This window comes from Oncorhynchus nerka, linkage group LG7 (genome assembly GCF_034236695.1).
Source record: "Oncorhynchus nerka isolate Pitt River linkage group LG7, Oner_Uvic_2.0, whole genome shotgun sequence".
Classification (NCBI taxonomy): Eukaryota; Metazoa; Chordata; class Actinopteri; order Salmoniformes; family Salmonidae; genus Oncorhynchus; species Oncorhynchus nerka.
The window spans coordinates 75,891,773-75,913,860 of record NC_088402.1 but is presented as its reverse complement, the minus strand read 5'-3'; the positions used below and the strand labels follow the sequence as shown (position 1 = coordinate 75,913,860).

General features: G+C 45.6%; 1 protein-coding gene across 1 annotated transcript in view; it reads right to left on the bottom strand.

The window, feature by feature from the left end:
- The window catches only part of LOC115132409 (uncharacterized), a 93,676-nt gene that overhangs the window by 12,783 nt on the left and 58,805 nt on the right, over positions 1 to 22,088 (bottom strand). Inside the window, exons 2-3 of the mRNA XM_065020831.1 lie at positions 15,671 to 15,799; positions 2,521 to 2,649 (exon numbers count right to left, since the gene is read on the bottom strand). Of these exons, the coding sequence (XP_064876903.1) occupies positions 2,521 to 2,649; positions 15,671 to 15,799 (258 nt within the window). The remainder of the gene's footprint in view (positions 1 to 2,520; positions 2,650 to 15,670; positions 15,800 to 22,088) is intronic.

The window sequence follows — 22,088 nt, the reverse complement described above, 5'->3', positions numbered from 1 at the left end:
GGCAGACAGGACAACATAATAACAGACTAGACAGGCAGACAGGACAACATAATAATAACAGACTGGACAGGCAGACAGGACAACATAATAACAGACTGGACAGGCAGACAGCACAACATAATAATAACAGACTGGACAGGCAGACAGGACAACATAATAACAGACTAGACAGGCAGACAGGACAACATAATAATAACAGACTGGACAGGCAGACAGGACAGTATAATAATAACAGACTGGACAGGCAGACAGGACAGTATAATAATAACAGACTGGACAGGCAGACAGCACAACATAATAATAACAGACTGGACAGGCAGACAGGACAACATAATAATAGCAGACTGGACAGGCAGACAGAACAACATAATAATAACAGACTGGACAGGCAGACAGGACAACATAATAATAACAAGCATTTCGCTACACTCGCATTAACATCTGCTAACCATATGTATGTGACAAATAAAATTTGATTTGATTTGAGACTAGACAGGCAGACAGACAACATAATAACAGACTGGACAGGCAGACAGGACAACATAATAACAGACTGGACAGGCAGACAGCACAACATAATAATAACAGACTGGACAGGCAGACAGCACAACATAATAATAACAGACTGGACAGGCAGACAGGACAACATAATAATAACAGACTGGACAGGCAGACAGGACAACATAATATCAGACTGGACAGGCAGACAGGACAGTATAATAATAAGACTGGACAGGCAGACAGGACAACATAATAACAGACTGGACAGGCAGACAGGACAACATAATAACATACTGGACAGGCAGACAGGACAGTATAATAATAACAGACTGGACAGGCAGACAGGACAACATAATAACAGAATGGACAGGCAGACAGCACAACATAATAATAACAGACTGGACAGGCAGACAGCACAACATAATAACAGACTGGACAGGCAGACAGGACAGTATAATAATAACAGACTGGACAGGCAGACAGGACAACATAATAACAGACTAGACAGGCAGACAGGACAATATAATAATAACAGACTTGACAGGCAGACAGGACAACATAATAATAACAGACTGGACAGGCAGACAGGACAGTATAATAATAACAGACTGGACAGGCAGACAGGACAGTATAATAATAACAGACTGGATAGGCAGACAGGACAACATAATAATAACAGACTAGACAGGCACACAGGACAACATTATAACAGACTGGACAGGCAGACAGGACAACATAATAATAACAGACTGGACAGGCAGACAGGAAAGTATAATAATAAGAGACTGGACAGGCAGACAGGACAGTATAATAATAACAGACTGGATAGGCAGACAGGACAACATAATAATAACAGACTAGACAGGCACACAGGACAACATTATAACAGACTGGACAGGCAGACAGGACAATATAATAATAACAGACTGGACAGGCAGACAGGACAGTATAATAATAACAGACTAGACAGGCAGACAGAACAACTTAATAATAACAGACTGGACAGGCAGACAGGACAATATAATAATAACAGACTGGACAGGCAGACAGGAAAGTATAATAATAACAGACTGGACAGGCAGACAGGAAAGTATAATAATAACAGACTGGACAGGCAGACAGGAAAGTATAATAATAACAGACTGGACAGGCAGACAGGAAAGTATAATAATAACAGACTAGACAGGCAGACAGAACAACTTAATAATAACAGACTGGACAGGCAGACAGGACAATATAATAATAACAGACTGGACAGGCAGACAGGAAAGTATAATAATAACAGACTGGACAGGCAGACAGGAAAGTATAATAATAACAGACTGGACAGGCAGACAGGAAAGTATAATAATAACAGACTGGACAGGCAGACAGGAAAGTATAATAATAACAGACTGGACAGGCAGACAGGAAAGTATAATAATAACAGACTGGACAGGCAGACAGGACAGTATAATAATAACAGACTAGACAGGCAGACAGAACAACTTAATAATACAGACTGAACAGTTGTGAAAGGAAAGTGACCATATATATGGTCAAGTGTATTAAAGTTAATTTGGGAGGAAGATTGTTGTTGGGGGTGGGTTGTGTTTGGTTTTATCAACAGTTTATCAACATAATTAGTATATAGTTCAGAATAACATTTTAAAAACTAGAAAGAAAAGGAAGAATAGAAATGAAAAGGACTATCAGTACTTTGAGTGTCGTCAGTGAGGGCTGGGACTCCTAAACCATCAGAGCAGGGTGATAGTTTGAACTGAACACTATAGGCCTGCTGGTGTTATGAATGGGTGTGATGTAATTCACTTATAGATGAGTGACCGATGGCTAATGAAAAGGTACTACTGTTATACTGTACCTTACATTCAGTTGCCATGTAGGGTACTAATTGTAATTGTGTAATTAGGGCCAATCTCAAATCATGACGACCTGTTGTCATCTCCTGATCCTCCATATCATAACTACTGACTTCAGCTTTGATCTGGACTTTGGACAGGGATGTTATTAATGTCTTACTTCTGACTGTAGGGTTGGAGGGTGCATCTTCGAGTACTGATGTATTATCTGCAACAGAGCTGGGGGCATCTGTGATAACCGTATCAGGTGCAGCAGTGGAATCAGTGGGGTCAACTGCTTGAACTCCATCTGAGAGAGAGAAATGAAAAATAATCAATACAGTAGACCTGATACTGCCCCACTGTTCAGAGCTTAATGCAACCTTACCTCGCATCCTTAATGCAACCTTACCCTGCAATGTTAGTGCAAGGCCTTTATATCCTGTAATGATTGTAAAGCATGTCAAACACTCAATGAAACAAACAATGCACGACTGGTTTTGCTTCACATAGGCTAGTGCCAGAATTGTACTAACCCTTCCACTGTAGGGAGTGCTCAAACTCCTTTCAGACAGTAGCTCTGCACTCTCTATAAACAATATTCTAAAAAGCGCCTATGGTAAATTACTGTTGTAGCCTGGCTTTAGGTATCTAGAAGGCTATTCTGTGGGATGAGTTTTGGCACGTGGGTGGTGTGTTTGTGTGACTGTGGTTCGGGGGTGGAGGGCAGGTTGACACTGCCTGGCCCCTATGACCGACACCCTGTGCCCCAATGTACTTGGAAACTCTAACCCTGCCAATTTGACTGGGGTAACTCATGGGTACACGCGGAATGGCTGCCTGGTATTGTTATGCAATACTTTCCATGGTATTTTGGAATGTTCTATCAACTGATACTCAAGATTCGATATTCACGTAATAATAAGGAATTCCCCTCGACCACGCCCAGAAATTGGGGAAAACAAACATTATTTCCCATTGATCCCCAGTGGAAAAGAACCAAAATAGTTGTTTTGTTATACAGAAATCAGAAAACATGCCGATAAGTTGCTGTGTTGTTCAATGTACATGTAACCAGGTTTAAAATCCTGACCTACGGATCCTAATACTCCCAAATAGGGCAATAGAACCTGCGAGAAGAGCCCTGAAAATGTTGATAATTTGAACGTGGAGCACAGGGCTTAACATGTCTCTCAAGGAGGCTAAAAAGAGATTTTGGCTTGGTAAATCGGAATATTTGCAGGAGTCGGGTAATTGGTTAAGAGAGGACGATTGGAGGGAAGGTTGAAAAGACTGAGGGAGGCAGAGGTTTGAATATGTTGAAGCCAGCAACAACAAGGGAGAGGATATGTCCAGGAAGATTGGTGTCAATTTCAAATCAAATGAATGTTTATTTGTCACGTGCGCTGAATACAGCAGGTGTAGACCATACAGTGAAATGCTTACTTACAGGCTTTAACCAACAGTGCAAAAAAGGTATTAGGTGAACAATAGGTAAATAAATAAATAAAACAACAGTAAAAAGACAGGCTATATACAGTAGCGAGGCTATAACAGTAGCGAGGCTATATACAGGCACCGGTTAGTCGGGCTGATTGAGGTAGTATGTACATGTAGATATGGTTAAAATGACTATGCATCCGTCGTCTCAGCGAATGCTTGAAATAGCTGATAAGAACCTTGATAGTGCTGCTGCAAGGGCACACAATGCAAATAGTCCGGGTAGCCATTTGATTACCTGTTCAGGAGTCTTATGGCTTGGGGGTAAAAACTGTTGAGAAGCCTTTTTGTCCTAGACTTGGCTCTCCGGTACCGCTTGCCATGCGGTAGTAGTGAGAACAGTCTATGACTGGGGCGGTTGGGGTCTTTGACAATTTTTAGGGCCTTCCTCTGACACCGCCTGGTGTAGAGGTCCTGGATGGCAGGCAGCTTTTCCCCAGTGATGTACTTGGCCATACGCACTACCCTTTGTAGTGCCTTGCGGTCAGAGGCCGAGAAATTGCCGTACCAGGCAGTGATGCAACCGGTCAGGATGCTATTGAGGTTGCAGCTGTAGAACCTTTTGAGGATCTGAGGACCCATGCAAAATCTTTTTAGTTTCCTGAGGGGGAATAGGCTTTGTCGTGCCCTCTTCACGACTGTCTTGGTGTGTTTGTATGATTCTAGTTTGTTGGTGATGTGGACACCAAGGAACTTGAAGCTCTCAACCTGCTCCACAACAGCCCCGTCGATAAGAATGGGGGGCGTGCTCGGTACTCCTTTTCCTGTAGTCCACAATCATCTCCTTAGACTTGGTTACGTTGAGGGATAGGTTGTTATTCTGGCACTACCCGGCCAGGTCTCTGACCTCCTCCCAGTAGGCTGTCTCGTCATTGTCGGTGATCAGGCCTACCACTGTTGTGTCGTCTGCAAACTTAATGATGGTGTTGGAGTCGTGCTTGTCCATGCAGTCGTGGGTGAACAGGGAGTACAGGAGGGGACTGAGCATGCCGCCCTGGGAGGCTCCAGTGTTGAGGATCATCTTGGCAGATGTGTTGCTACTTACCCTCACCACCTGGGGGCGGCCCGTCAGGAAGTCCAGGATCCAGTTGCAGAGGGAGGTGTTTAAGTCCCAGGATCCTTAGCTTAGCGATAAGCTTTGAGGGTACTATGGTGTTGAATGCTGAGCTGTAGTCAATGAATAACAATCTCGCATAGGTGTTCCTTTTGTCCAGGTGGGAAAGGGCAGTGTGGAGTGCAATATAGATTGCATCATCTGTGGATCTGTTTGGGCGGTATGCAAATTGGAATGGGTCTAGGGTTTCTGGGATAATGGTGTTGATGTGAGCCATTACCAGCTTTTCAAAGCACTTCATGACTACGGGGTCTGTAGTCATTTAGGCAGGTTGCCTTCGTGTTCTTGGGCACAGGGACTATGGTGGTCTGCTTGAAACATGTTGGTATTACAGACTCAATCAGGAACATGTTGAAATGTTAGTGAAGACATCTGCCAGTTGTTCAGCACATGCCCAGAGCACACGTCCTGGTAATCCATCTGGCCCTGCAGCCTTGTGAATGTTGACCTGCTTAAAGGTCTTACTCACGTCGGCTACGGAGAGCGTGATCACCCAGTCGTCCCGAACAGCTGATGCGCTCATGCATTACTCAGTGTTGCTTACCTCAAAACGAGCATAGAAGTGATTCAGCTCGTTTGGTAGGCTCGTTTCACTGGGCAGCTCGCAGCTGTGCTTCCCTTTATAGTCTGTAATAATTAGCAAGCCCTGCCACATAAGACGAATGTCAGAGCCGGTGTAGTACGATTCGATCTTAGTCTTGTAATGACACTTTGCCTGTTTGATGGTTCATCGGAGGGCATAGCGGTATTCCTTATAAGCTTCCAGGTTAGAGTCCTGCTGTGTAAATGTTGCCTGTAATCCATGGCTTCTGGTTGGGGTATAAACAGACTGAGCCGGATGCCAGTTCGAGTTCTGGAAGTGAAATGGAAGGGGTAGAAGGTGTTGTGAGGAGCTCGGAGAATGAGCTTTACATTGATGAGCATGGTTATGATAAAGATACGTTTGATCCAGAAGGTGTCAGGATTTGGCCAGGGTTGTTCCGGTTTTTGGTCACTAGATGCCCCCATTGTGCCTTTTGACCTTTTGTTTTCCCTTGATCCCCATTATTATTTGCACCTGTGCCTCGTTTCCCCTGATTGTATTTAAACCCTTTGTTTTCCTCAGTTCTTTGCTCTGTGTTTGTATGTTAGCACCCAGCCCTAGTACTCTGAGAACTCTTGTTGATCCCGGTGGACTCTCTTGTGGAATTCTGTTTTTTGTTCTTGTTTGTTTTTTGAGTATCTTTTGAGGCTTTTTGTGCTTTACCTTCCACCTTGTGGATTTACCTTTTTTGTCTTGGAGGATTACCTTTGTTCTTGTAGGATTCCTTTTGAGGTTGTGGAGTTACATGTTTTCCTGAAGAACTTCACTTTTTACTTCATTAAATACACCGTCTCAAATACTGCTGTGTCTGCCTCATCTTCTGGGTTCTGCCGACTATTCGTGGCTCAGTTGGTTAAGTGACTGTTTCTCACTCCGGAGACCCGGGTTCGTAACCGGGTCCTGACAGAAACACAGAGCCAAAAATGAACCCAGAGGCAGCCAGTTCCCAGGACCTTGTTGCCATGCTGTCCCACCACCAGGAGACTGTCCAACGCCACGAAGCCGCCCTGGTTCAGCAAGAGGCCTTAATGGCTAGACATTCTCATCTTCTGTCGGAGATGCTGAATTCCATAAAGCAGATATCTGATCGACTTACCCCGGCAACAGTTCCCGTCCCAGTACTTCAGATTCACGTACCCATGGCAGTTAACCCTCTGGCTGAGCCTCGTCTTCCACCTCTCCAACGGTTCTCAGGTGATCCAAGTGCTTGTAAAGGGTTTCTCACCCAATGTTCTCTCTCCTTCGAGCTGCAACCCTCGTCGTTCCCCACCGACCGGTCTAAGATCGCATATATCATCACCCTGCTCTCGGAAAAAGCCCTGGCCTGGGCTACTGCTGTGTGGGATGCCCATAGTTCCTGCTGTGCCAGCTACTCTGCCTTTGCTGAGGAATTCAAACGAGTGTTTCAAGACCCAAGCAGTGGTCCTGACTCAGCCAAACAGCTCCTGACTCTCCACCAAGGTCGGCGCAGCGTGACGGACTATGCTATCCAGTTCCGCATGGTGGCAGCAGCGAGTGGCTGGAACAACGAGGCGCTCACGGTGTGCTTTCTGAAAGGCCTTTCCGACACTATCCAAGATGAACTGGCCACTCGGGAACCACCGGACAATCTCAAGTCCCTGATCAAGTTGGCCTCACGCATTGACCAGCGTCTGAGAGAGAGAGAACTCAACCGTAGACCTCTAGCCCCTATCAGTCCCAGCTCCGAGTCCCCACCTTTATCCTCGCTGGCTCCACCGGAACCCATGCAGATTGGACGCATCTCCCAGGCTGAGAGAGACCGCCGGATGAGGGAGCGACGCTGTCTATATTGCGGCAAACCGGGCCATTTCCGTTCCACGTGTCCCGGGCTCCAGGGAAACGCTCTGTCCCGTACAGACCGGGGGGAACTGTAACGGGAAACATAACCTCCTCCCATCCGTCCAACTCCCGTCTGCTCATTCCAGTCACCCTTTCCTGGGACAACCACAAGCTTCACCTTCAAGCCTTGGTAGACTCTGGAGCCGCAGGTAACTTCATGGATGGTGTCTGGGCGAAGGAGAATGGCGTTCCCTCTGAACCTCTAAGTGACCCCATGAGGGTTACTACATTGGATGGAAGCCCTTTGGGATCTGGACTTGTCACTCATGTCACTACCTCCTTGCGACTTTCAGTTTCACAACACCAGGAATTGATGAACTTTCATTTGATCTCCTGTTCCGAGTTCCCTCTCGTCCTTGGATACCCCTGGCTTCACAGCCATAACCCTCACATCGACTGGTCTGTGGGCACTATCAAGCAGTGGGGTCCTACGTGCCAAGCTACTTGTATTTTCTCGAATTCCCCGAGTTCTACTCCCGAGTCTTTAGAATCCATCGACCTGACCCGAGTTCCCGAGTGTTACCATGACCTCAAACTGGTATTTAGCAAACAGAGGGCCACCATGCTACCACCCCATAGACCTTATGATTGCCCCATCGAACTGTTTCCGGGCATTTGCCCTCCCAGGGGTCGGATCTTTTCCCTATCTCCACCCGAACGAGCTGCTATGGATACCTACATCAAGGACGCTCTGGAAGCAGGCCTCATGCGTCCATCCACCTCCCCGGCGGGAGCAGGGTTTTTCTTTGTGGCCAAGAAAGACGGTGGATTACGTCCTTGCATCGACTACCGGGGACTCAATGCCATAACCGTCCGTAACCGTTACCCGCTACCCCTTATGGCCACAGCCTTCGAGCAGCTCCAGGAAGCAGTTGTTTTCACTAAGCTTGACCTGCGGAACGCATACCATCTTGTGCGGATCAGACCTGGTGACGAGTGGAAGACCGCTTTGAACACGCCTACTGGTCACTATGAATACTTGGTGATGCCCTTCGGCCTGACCAACGCCCCAGCGGTGTTCCAAGCGCTCATAAACGATGTGCTTAGGGATATGCTTAACATATTTGTGTTCGTTTACTTGGATGACATCATCCTCATCTTTTCGAACTCTCTTCAAGAACACACTAAGCATGTCAGACAAGTACTCAAACGCCTCCTAGACAGCCATCTGTACGTTAAGCCGGAAAAATGTGAATTCCATTCATCCCGAGTACAATTCCTGGGATTTGTAGTGGAACCCGGTCGAGTCCAAATGGACCCCAGGAAGGTAGGGGCGGTAGCGGATTGGCCCACCCCCAAATCCGTTAAGGAAGTTCAGCGTTTCCTGGGCTTCATCAAGAACTTCAGCTTGGTGGCAGCCCCTCTCTCAGCTTTAACCAAGGGTGGCAATGCAAGGTTTTTGTGGGGAAGAGAAGCTGAGACGGCCTTCCAAGGACTCAAGCAGCGCGTCCTCTCTGCTCCCATCCTGATACTACCGACTACGGATGAACCGTTTGTGGTGGAGGTAGACGCCTCAGAGGTTGGTGTTGGAGCTGTCCTGTCTCAGAGGGGTGAAGACAAGAAGCTTCATCCGTGCGCTTTCTTCTCACACTGGCTTACCCCGGCTGAGAGGAACTACGATGTGGGGGATCGTGAACTCCTAGCGGTTAAGATGGCATTGAAGGAATGGAGACACTGGCTCGAGGGGGCTTCTCACCCGTTTCAAGTGCTTACGGACCACAAAAATCTGGAGTATATCCAGCAAGCGAAGCGGTTGAACTCTAGACAAGCTAGATGGTCTCTTTTCTTCAATCGATTCCAGTTTATCCTCACCTATCGGCCCGGGTCGAAGAATCTCAAACCGGATGCCCTGTCCCGAGTCTACGCTTCTGCCATTCGAGATGACACGGACATGCCTGTCCTTCCTGCTGCTAAGATCGTGGCTCCGATCTCGTGGCAAGTTGAGGATACCGTGAGACGAGCTCAAGCTATTGAACCGGACCCGAAAGGAGGTCCTGCCAATCGGTTGTTTGTCCCCAAGGCAGTGAGGACTCTGTGGTCCTTCTGTGGGGGCACTCCTCTCGCCTCACCTGTCACCCGGGCGTAGGTCGCACCTTGGAGTTCATCCAGCGTAAGTTCTGGTGGCCTACCATAAGAGAAGACGTTGCCACTTTCGTCAATGCCTGCCCCGTGTGCTGCCAGGGCAAATCTTCTCACCTCCGCCCGCAAGGACTCCTTCACCCTTTACCTGTTCCCCACAGACCCTGGTCCCATATCTCGTTGGACTTCATTACTGGCCTTCCTCCATCCCATGGCAATACTACTATCCTAGTCATTATCGACAGGTTTTCAAAGGCGGCCAGGTTCGTCCCTCTGACTAAGTTACCTTCTGCCAAGGAAACGGCTAAGTTGGTAATTAATCATGTGTTCCGAGTCTTCGGCATTCCTCAAGATATGGTTTCTGACAGAGGTCCCCAGTTCGCCTCTAGGTTTTGGAAGGCCTTCTGCCAACTCATGGGGGCTTCTGCCAGTCTATCTTCAGGGTACCATCCGGAGTCCAATGGCCAAACTGAGAGGATGAATCAAGAGCTGGAAACCACCCTCCGATGTATGACTCGTAACAACCCGTCCACATGGTCGTCCTTCATTGTTTGGGCCGAATACGCGCACAACACCTTGCGCTCCTCCTCCACTGGTATGTCCCCGCACGAGTGTCAGTTTGGCTATGCCCCTCCATTGTTCCCGGACCAGGAGGCAGAAGTCAGAGTGCCTTCAGCCTTGAAGTTCGTCAGACGCTGTCGGCTTATGTGGAGGAAGACCCATCTTAATCTTATGCGTTCCTCACAGAGGTACCAACAACAAGCCAACAGACGTCGCCGTCCCGGGCCTACCCTGCGCCCCGGCCAGAGAGTCTGGCTCTCCACAAGAGACTTACCACTACGGGTGGAGTCTCGCAAGCTGTCCCAAAAATACATTGGTCCCTTTAAAGATGCCAGGAGAGTTAACCCAGTTTCTTATCGCCTACACTTACCCAGATCCCTTAAGATTAATCCCACGTTTCACATTTCCTTATTAAAACCTGTTGTTTTTTCTCCCCTTGTCCCAGCAGACAGACCTCCCCCTCCGCCTTGTGTCATTGGAGGCCAGCCGGCTTATACCGTCCATCGGATACTGGATTCCCGCCGGGTGCAGCGGTCCTGGCAGTATCTGGTGGACTGGGAAGGCTACGGTCCCGAGGAGCGCTCCTGGGTTCCTGCCAAAGACATACTGGACCCTGACCTCATTCGTCAGTTCAGGGCCCTCCACCCTGAGAGAGCTGGTAGGAACGTCAGGAGCCGTTCCTAGGGGGGGGATTCTGTCAGGATTTGGCCAGGGTTGTTCCGGTTTTTGGTCACTAGATGCCCCCATTGTGCCTTTTGACCTTTTGTATTCCCTTGATCCCCATTATTATTTGCACCTGTGCCTCGTTTCCCCTGATTGTATTTAAACCCTTTGTTTTCCTCAGTTCTTTGCTCTGTGTTTGTATGTTAGCACCCAGCCCTAGTACTCTGAGAACTCTTGTTGATCCCGGTGGACTCTCGTGGAATTCTGTTTTTTGTTCTTGTTTGTTTTTTGAGTATCTTTTGAGGCTTTTTGTGCTTTACCTTCCACCTTGTGGATTTACCTTTTTTGTCTTGGAGGATTACCTTTGTTCTTGTAGGATTCCTTTTGAGGTTGTGGAGTTACATGTTTTCCTGAAGAACTTCACTTTTTACTTCATTAAATACACCGTCTCAAATACTGCTGTGTCTGCCTCATCTTCTGGGTTCTGCCGACTATTCGTGGCTCAGTTGGTTAAGTGACTGTTTCTCACTCCGGAGACCCGGGTTCGTAACCGGGTCCTGACAGAAGGAGTGACATTTTTGGAGAAAGTGGATCCTTGCCTTTTGGCGGATCCATTTGTGGTTTCAGGGTGGGGGAGAAAGGAGTTGGGTGCAGTTGAATCAGGGAAAGGAGTGATTTATGGTGTAGCGTCAAATGCGGAGGTGGAGCAATTTAAGTTTCTTGGTGTTTGTAATGCCCAACGTTTGGTGCGATGCAAACCCGATGGTGAGCGTGGTGAAACAGAGGAGTCCCTGTCAGTCCTTTTAAGTCAGTCTTTACCCGACAAGTTCATGTTAGGATATACAGTGTATTCGGAAAGTATTCAGAGCCCTTGACTTTTTCCAAATGTTGTTACGTTACAGCCTTATTGTAAAATGTATTAAATAAAACATATTCCTCATCAATCTACACAGAATACTCCACAATGACTAAGTAAAAACAGGTTTTAAGAAACTGTTGCAAATGTATAAAAAATAAAAACAGAAATACCTTATTTACATATTCAGACCCTTTGCTATGAGACTTGAAATTGAGCTCAGATGCATCCTGTTTCCATTGATTATTCTTGAGATGTTTCTACAACTTGATTAGTCCACATGTGGTAAATTAAATTACAGCAACACTCCCCATCCAACCTGACAGAGCTTGAGAGGATCTGCAGAGAAGAATGGGAAACTCCCCATCCAACCTGACAGAGCTTGAGAGGATCTGCAGATAAGAATGGGAACCTCCCCATCCAACCTGACAGAGCTTGAGAGATGCAGATAAGAATGGGAACCTCCCCATCCAACCTGACAGAGCTTGAGAGGATCTGCAGAGAAGAATGGGAACCTCCCCATCCAACCTGACAGAGCTTGAGAGATGCAGAGAAGAATGGGAACCTCCCCAACCAACCTGACAGAGCTTGAGAGGATCTGCAGAGAAGAATGGGAACCTCCCCATCCAAGCTGATAGAGCTTGAGAGGATCTGCAGAGAAGAATGGGAACCTCCCCATCCAACCTGACAGAGCTTGAGAGGATCTGCAGAGAAGAATGGGAACCTCCCCATCCAAGCTGATAGAGCTTGAGAGGATCTGCAGAGAAGAATGGGAACCTCCCCATCCAACCTGAAAGAGCTTGAGAGGATCTGCAGATAAGAATGGGAACCTCCCCATCCAACCTGACAGAGCTTGAGAGGATCTGCAGAGAAGAATGGGAACCTCCCCATCCAACCTGACAGAGCTTGAGAGGATCTGCAGATAAGAATGGGAACCTCCCCATCCAACCTGACAGAGCTTGAGAGATGCAGAGAAGAATGGGAAACTCCCCATCCAACCTGACAGAGCTTGAGAGGATCTGCAGATAAGAATGGGAACCTCCCCATCCAACCTGACAGAGCTTGAGAGGATCGGCAGAGAAGAATGGGAACCTCCCCATCCAACCGGACAGAGCTTGAGAGATGCAGAGAAGAATGGGAACCTCCCCATCCAACCTGACAGAGCTTGAGAGGATCTGCAGAGAAGAATGGGAAACTCCCCATCCAACCTGACAGAGCTTGAGAGGATCTGCAGATAAGAATGGGAACCTCCCCAACCAACCTGACAGAGCTTGAGAGGATCTGCAGAGAAGAATGGGAACCTCCCCATCCAAGCTGATAGAGCTTGAGAGGATCTGCAGAGAAGAATGGGAACCTCCCCATCCAACCTGACAGAGTTTGAGAGGATCTGCAGAGAAGAATGGGAACCTCCCCATCCAACCTGACAGAGCTTGAGAGATGCAGAGAAGAATGGGAACCTCCCCATCCAACCTGACAGAGCTTGAGAGGATCTGCAGAGAAGAATGGGAACCTCCCCATCCAACCTGACAGAGCTTGAGAGGATCTGCAGAGAAGAATGGGAACCTCCCCATCCAACCGGACAGAGCTTGAGAGATGCAGAGAAGAATGGGAACCTCCCCATCCAACCTGACAGAGCTTGAGAGGATCTGCAGAGAAGAATGGGAAACTCCCCATCCAACCTGACAGAGCTTGAGAGGATCTGCAGATAAGAATGGGAACCTCCCCAACCAACCTGACAGAGCTTGAGAGGATCTGCAGAGAAGAATGGGAACCTCCCCATCCAAGCTGATAGAGCTTGAGAGGATCTGCAGAGAAGAATGGGAACCTCCCCATCCAACCTGACAGAGTTTGAGAGGATCTGCAGAGAAGAATGGGAACCTCCCCATCCAACCTGACAGAGCTTGAGAGATGCAGAGAAGAATGGGAACCTCCCCATCCAACCTGACAGAGCTTGAGAGGATCTGCAGAGAAGAATGGGAACCTCCCCATCCAACCTGACAGAGCTTGAGAGGATCTGCAGAGAAGAATGGGAACCTCCCCATCCAACCTGACAGAGCTTGAGAGATGCAGAGAAGAATGGGAACCTCCCCATCCAACCTGACAGAGCTTGAGAGATGCAGAGAAGAATGGGAACCTCCCCATCCAACCTGACAGAGCTTGAGAGATGCAGAGAAGAACGGGAACCTCCCCATCCATCCTGACAGAGCTTGAGAGGATCTGCAGATAAGAATGGGAACCTCCCCATCCAACCTGACAGAGCTTGAGAGATGCAGAGAAGAATGGGAACCTCCCCATCCAACCTGACAGAGCTTGAGAGATGCAGAGAAGAATGGGAACCTCCCCATCCAACCTGACAGAGCTTGAGAGATGCAGAGAAGAATGGGAACCTCCCCATCCAACCTGACAGAGCTTGAGAGATGCAGAGAAGAACGGGAACCTCCCCATCCATCCTGACAGAGCTTGAGAGGATCTGCAGATAAGAATGGGAACCTCCCCATCCAACCTGACAGAGCTTGAGAGATGCAGAGAAGAATGGGAACCTCCCCATCCAAGCTGATAGAGCTTGAGAGGATCTGCAGAGAAGAATGGGAACCTCCCCATCCAACCTGACAGAGTTTGAGAGGATCTGCAGAGAAGAATGGGAACCTCCCCATCCAACCTGACAGAGCTTGAGAGATGCAGAGAAGAATGGGAACCTCCCCATCCAACCTGACAGAGCTTGAGAGGATCTGCAGAGAAGAATGGGAACCTCCCCATCCAACCTGACAGAGCTTGAGAGGATCTGCAGAGAAGAATGGGAACCTCCCCATCCAACCTGACAGAGCTTGAGAGATGCAGAGAAGAATGGGAACCTCCCCATCCAACCTGACAGAGCTTGAGAGATGCAGAGAAGAATGGGAACCTCCCCATCCAACCTGACAGAGCTTGAGAGATGCAGAGAAGAACGGGAACCTCCCCATCCATCCTGACAGAGCTTGAGAGGATCTGCAGATAAGAATGGGAACCTCCCCATCCAACCTGACAGAGCTTGAGAGATGCAGAGAAGAATGGGAACCTCCCCATCCAACCTGACAGAGCTTGAGAGATGCAGAGAAGAATGGGAACCTCCCCATCCAACCTGACAGAGCTTGAGAGATGCAGAGAAGAATGGGAACCTCCCCATCCAACCTGACAGAGCTTGAGAGATGCAGAGAAGAACGGGAACCTCCCCATCCATCCTGACAGAGCTTGAGAGGATCTGCAGAGAAGAATGGGAACCTCCCCATCCAACCTGACAGAGCTTGAGAGATGCAGAGAAGAATGGGAACCTCCCCATCCAACCTGACAGAGCTTGAGAGATGCAGAGAAGAACGGGAACCTCCCCATCCATCCTGACAGAGCTTGAGAGGATCTGCAGAGAAGAATGGGAACCTCCCCATCCAACCTGACAGAGCTTGAGAGATGCAGAGAAGAATGGGAACCTCCCCATCCAACCTGACAGAGCTTGAGAGATGCAGAGAAGAATGGGAACCTCCCCATCCAACCTGACAGAGCTTGAGAGATGCAGAGAAGAATGGGAAACTCCCCAAAGGTGTGCCAAGCTTTTAGAATCCTGCCTAAGAAGCCTGTCAACGCTGTGCTTCAACAAGGTACTAAGTAAAGAGTCTGAATACTTATGTAATTTGGGAGGAAGATTGTTGTTGGGGGTGGGTCGTGTTTGGTTTTATCAACAGTTTATCAACATAATTAGTATATAGTTCAGAATAACATTTTAAAAACTAGAGAGAAAAGGAAGAATAGAAATGAAAAGGACTATCAGTATCAGGCTGGGACTCCTAAACCATCAGAGCAGGGTGATAGTTTGAACTGAACACTATAGGTCTGCTGGTGTTATAAATGTTATGAATGGGTCTGATGTAATTCACTTATAGATGAGTGACCGATGGCTAATGAAAAGGTACTACTGTTATACTGTACCTTACATTCAGTTGCCATGTAGGGTACTAATTGTAATTGTGTAATTAGGGCCAATCTCAAATCATGACGACCTGTTGTCATCTCCTGATCCTCCATATCATAACTACTGACTTCAGCTTTGATCTGGACTTTGGACAGGGATGTTATTAATGTCTTACTTCTGACTGTAGGATTGGAGGGTGCATCTTCGAGTACTGATGTATTATCTGCAACAGAGCTGGGGGCATCTGTGATAACCGTATCAGGTGCAGCAGTGGAATCAGTGGGGTCAACTGCTTGAACTCCATCTGAGAGAGAGAAATGAAAAATAATCAATACAGTAGACCTGATACTGCCCCACTGTTCAGAGCTTAATGCAACCTTACCCTGCAATGTTAGTGCAAGGCCTTAATATCCTGTAATGATTGTAAAGCATGTCAAACAATCAATGAAACGGACAATGCACGACTGGTTTTGCTTCACATAGGCTAGTGCCAGAATTGTACGAACCCTTCCACTGTAGCGAGCGCTCAAACTTTATTTAGTGTTCCTCTCCTTTCAGACAGTACCTCTGCACTCTCTATAAACAATATTCTAAAACACGCCTATGATAAATTACTGTTTACCATAGGCTGTAGGTATCCAGAAGGCTAATCTGTGGGATGAGTTTTGGCGCATGGGTGGTGTGTTTGTGTGACTGTGGTTCGGGGGTGGAGGGCCCCTATGACCGACACCCTGTGCCCCAGCCCCCCCCCCCCCCCCCCAAGCCCCCTGACGATGAACCAATTCGGCCTGTTTTTTTCAGTCACCCTTGATAATTAATGGCTGAAGTGTGTGTTACTGCCCACTCTACGGCCTGCACAAATAAAAATCACGACCCCTGAATCTACACCAATCCTCTGGGAAAGATCACATTACTGAAGTCAGATCAGGTTGCCCTACAGGTAGTGCAACGGAAGACTAGATGTTGATAAAGTCAAGTGAAACTGTAAGAAATGTTTTATCCATGTGAGTTAATGGGGTCAATGATATATATTTATTATGTTTTGATGTTGTTATTGGACTCTACACTTGCTATATTGGATGTTCACTTGCTATTAGGGCCAGAGTGGACATTTTCAAAGATAACTGGTTGGGCAGATGTGCTACAGTGTTTGAGCTGGGATTCTAGAGCCCAGTATTCCCAGAGTCCAAACTCATTATCACCAAGGTTCCAGAATGCAGGCTAGGACTGGCCCTGCTACACAAGCGTTAATACCCCTCATCTGGGTTACACTGACACAAAGACTGACGTGATCCTTTTCTCTAACACAGCTTCAACGACCCATTGTCTCACTACTGTGTTTATCTCAGGGTGTATAAGTTGTCAAAGCAGGTTTACTGAGATATGGTGCAGTACATGAACATAACCACTGTTTTCTGTGCACTGGCTGAAAGATGTAAACTCCTATGTCATGTAGTATTCAGATACTTATCTATGGTCATAACCCTAAAAGGTGCCAAAACAATGTTTGTCAAAATGCATTTCAAAATAATCTTTGTATGGCTAACTGTCACTGACTTTACAGTGCAAGTTAAGTTTAAACCATGGAAATAGTATGAATAGAATGTGCTTGGAAACTCTAACCCTGCCAATTTGACTGGGGTAACTCATGGGTACACGCGGAATGGCTGCCTGGTATTGTTATGCAATAATTTGAGTGGTATTTTGGAATGTTCTATCAACTGATACTCAAGAGTTGATATTCACGTAATAATAAGGAATTCCCCTCGACCACGCCCAGAAATTGGGGAAAACAAACATTCTTTCCAATTAACCCCCAGTAAAGACCCAGCATTGTTTTTGTATTACAGAAATCACAAAACATGCCGATAAGCTGCTGTGTTGTTCAATGTACATGCTCCCACTTAAAAATCCTGACCTACGGTTCCTAATGCTCCCACATAGGGAAATAGAACCTGTGAGAAGAGCCCTGAAAATGTTGATAATTTGAACGTAACATGTCTCTCAAGGAGGCTAAAAAGAGATTTTGTCCTGGAAAGTTGAATATTTGTAGGAGTCGGGTAATTGGTTAAGAGAGGAAGATTGGAGGGAAAGAGAGGGAAGGTTGAAAAGACTGAGGGAGGCGGAGGTTTGTATATGTTGAAGCCAGCAATAACAAGGGAGAGGATATGTCCAGGAAGATTGGTGTCAAGTCGAAACAGAGTGAACCGGACGCTAGTTCGAGTTCTGGAGGTGAAACAGAAGGGGTAGAAGCTGTTGTGAGGAGCTCGTTGTACGAGCCTTGCATTGATGGGGATGGTCATGATGAAGATATGTTTAATCCAGAAGGAGTGACATTTTTGGAGAAAATGGATCCTTGCCTTTTGGCAGATCCATTTGTGGTTTCAGGGTGGGGGAGAAAGGAGTTGGGTGAAGTTGAATCAGGGAAGGTAACCTGTACTGGAACGGTGATATTCGTTTGTGTTTCTTCTGACCTCAGGGAGCAGGCGCTCCGTGTCACACAACTTGGGTCAAGATCTGTTTCTTGCTTTGCTCATAGGAACAGGGCACAGTAAAAGGAGTGATTTCATGGGGTAGCGTTAAGTGTGGAGGTGGAGCAATTGAAGTTTCTTGGTGTTTGTAATGCCCAACGTTTGGTGTGACTCAGACCTGGTGGTGAGCGTGATGAAACATAGGAGTGAGTTACTGTCAATCTTTTTAAGTCAGTCTTTACCCAACAAGGTCATGTTAGGATATACAGTGCATTCGGAAAGTATTCAGAGCCCTTGACTTTTTCCAAATGTTGTTACGTTACAGCCTTATTTTAAAATGTATTAAATTAAACATTAATCTACACAGAATACCCCATGACCAAGAAAAAACAGGTTTAGAAACTTTTGAAAATGTATAAAATAATAAAAACAGAAATACCTTATTAAGTATTATATAAGTATTCAGACCCTTTGCTATGAGACTTGAAATTGAGCTCAGATGCATCCTGTTTCTATTGATCATCCTTGAGATGTTTCTACAACTTCTTTGGAGTCCACTTGTGGTATATTCAATTGCAGCAACACCCATCCAACCTGACAGAGCTTGAGAGAATCTGCAGATAAGAATGGGAGAAACTCCCCAAATACAGGTGTGCCAAGCTTTTAGCATTATACCTAAGACTCAGTACTGTCATCATTGCCAAAGTTGCTTTAACAATGAAACTTACTAACTATAAGGTCTACCTACATAAATGTGATGTTTCCGTTTTCATTTTATAAAACATTTCAAAAAATCTGTTTTTGCTTTGTTATTATGGGGTATTGTGTGTTAATTACAAAAAAACGATCTAATCTTTTAGAATAAAGCTGTAACATAACAAAATGTGGAAAAAGTCGAGGGGTCTAAACGACCACTGTAATGTTCAATCCACTAACTTCTTGTGGCTGTATTTAGCGTTTGTTTGTGTTGCTGGTTTTGGCTAGCGTATAATGTTCCAGTAGGTAGCTAGCTAGCACTCATTCATGTGGCTGATAGCACCGTCATGCAAAGGGACATGAGGGAAGCCCTACAATATAACTTTTTTCTAAGTGGTGAAAACGATTGGGAGAAGGCAATGTTGAAACGTCATCTTTAGACATGTTGGACTTTTCGTACAATGTAGTTGACTAAAATACGCAGGTGAGAATTGCGTTTGAAAAAGATAACGTTTTTGCTGTGAACCGTGAACAGGTTGTTTTCGCCGCAAATGCGTTCCGTGAGAGGTTAGTTCCACTCCACACCTTCCACGTCGTGCATTATTTTCCAGAGAATGCACTGCCCCTCGTTGATTATACTTTTTTATACCACAGCTTTAAAATTAATTATTGCAGATAGAAATGAGACGACATTCACTGAAGTAGCTAGCAAGTTCACGATCTAGATAGCTACAGTAGTTGCCTTGGTAACCAAACAGATGTGCTTTTTTCCCCCCCAGATCACAGTTTATTTGGTTCTTAAAACTTAACAACTTCCGGTGAAATTGCAGAGCGCAAAATTAAAATTAAATTACTATAAATATTAAACTTTCATGAAATCACAAGTGCAATACATAAAAATAAAGCTTAACTTGTTAATCCAGCCGCCTTGTCAGATTTCAAAAAGGCTTTACGGCGAAAGCAAACCATGCGATTATTTTAGGACAGCGCCCAGCACACAAATGCATAACAAATCATTCAATCATTTCAATCAGGGAGTTGCGACACGAAAGTCAGAAATAGCGATATAATATATGCCTTACTTTTGAAGATCTTCTTCTGTTGGCACTCCAAAATGTCCTAGTTACATTACAAATGGTCCTTTTGTTCGATAAAGTCCTTCGTTATATCCATAAAAACTCAGTTTAGCTGGCGCGCTTCAGTCAATAATCCACTCGGTTTCCCTCCTTCAAAATGCATTCAAAATGAATCCCAAACGTTACCAATAAACTTATCCACATAAGTCAATCAACATTTATAATCAAACCTTAGGTACCATAATACACAAATAAACGAAGAAGGAGAATCGTTATTGTCTTTACCGTGAGAAAAATACCAAAGAACGCGCTCTCATTCAAGCGCTCTTCACGTGCTTGGAAACACTACAGCCAAAATGGGAGCCACCTAGAAAAACTACAATTTCTGGCTCATATTTCCAAAAACCAGCCTGAAACTCTTTCTAAAGATTGTTGACATCTAGAGGAAGCCCTAGAAACTGCTATTATAAAAGTGCCAGCCATTGAAATCTGTGGTAGGATGAAACATTTTTTGGGGGGGTATGGTTTGTCCTCTGGGTTTTGCCTGCCATTTCAGTTCTGTTATACTCACAGACATTATTGTAACAGTTTTAGAAACTTTAGAGTGTTTTCTATCCAAATCTACCAATTATATTTATATCCTAGCTTCTGGGCCTGAGTAGCAGGCAGCTTACTTTGGGCACTATTTTCATCCGGACGTCAAAATATAGCCCCCTATCACAAAGAAATGTTAAGCCTGGTTGCAACAGATGAGTGGTAAATACTGTAGTTTGGGACCATGGAAAAGAGACAGATTGCTGTTTACCTCATGATGCAGTCATGAAAAACTAGTTTTATGACTTTTGTGTCATGTTGAGTCAGTAGAAACAAACAAAATCCCACTGTGAAACCAGTGAACATGAACGTAAGCATACTCTATTACAATATATCTATGATACTCCAAGTATGCAAACAGTCATTACTGTGAGACATGCAGGCATTGGGAGAAGATGTGCCTAAAGGAGATTTTCCCCAATCTACACAGACAAGAGATCATTTGTCTTCTACGCTATGACCTCTGTAACCTGGGGTTGGATTTTAGAATGCACTGCCATGTCAAATTCTTTGCTCTCTAGAGATGTAATCCACTCTGTGAATCTGCTAATTTTCAGCACCTGGATTTGATGTGTTAGTTGTCTGCTTGAGTTTTCACAGCTCCAGCTCCCAGCCTCCTATCAGTGGGAATGTGTTCAGTTTAGCGACCTCTCCAAACAGACTTGCTTGCCAAAGTATTATGCTAGCTTGCTATTATGAAAATTGAATTCAACAATGCCAATAATGTTTTCAATTCGACTTTTACTTTCAAAAACAGATTAAAAATAGAACATGTAAGAATGAACTTCATAGCCATTGAATTATACCACGCAATTAGGGAAATATTGCATGCTCTAGAATGCCCTTCAAGCCAATCCGAAATGAGTATTCAACAATGCCATGGTATAATTAAGCAATAAGGCAATAGGGGGTGTGGTATATGGCCAATATACAACGACTAAGGGCTGTTCTTATGCAAAACGTATCGCAGAGTGCCTGGACACAACCCTTAGCTGTAGTATATTGGCCATATACCACAAACACTCAAGGTGCCTTATTGCTATTATAAACTGGTTACCAACGTAATTAGAGCAGTAAAAATAAATATTCTGTCATACCCATGGTATAAGGTCTGATATACCATGGCTGTCAGCCAATCAGCATTCAGGGCTCAAACCACCCAGTTTATAATATCTAAAACTGACTGGGACTATGCTGGATTGCCATTGTAATGTAGATTGTTCATTCAAATGATGTTAACTGATGTGGCTCATGCAATGGAATGTATTTTTTTGTAATGTCAGTTGACTCAACAAATCACAGCACAGATTGAAGGGTACACTGCTTTTACTTCCACTCTTACTCAAAATGGCTGCCAGCCCACCCATTATGCCATCATTGACTTGAATGGAGACGGCCTTTCTATTTATTCTATTTCTATGGTTTAAACACTGCCTGATGTGGAAACAAATGTGGTTTGCAAAGCCCTATAACTGGACAATTATCTTCCCAACGCTACGGCATAATCACGACGCTCATGAGCACACCACAACACATTATTTATCAAATCACCACAAACCATACACCCATTCTAGTGGATGTTAACTTCCTTTTTCTTCTATTGTGATGATGCATTTTAAATTTTAACATACTGCAAACCACAGATGAGAGGATGTTAGCCAACGTCTTTTTAAGGATGAATGCACAGCCAACGTCTTTGTATGGATGTTAGCTAACAAGCATTATTAACAAGTTTGAAGCGTTACCTCAATATTTC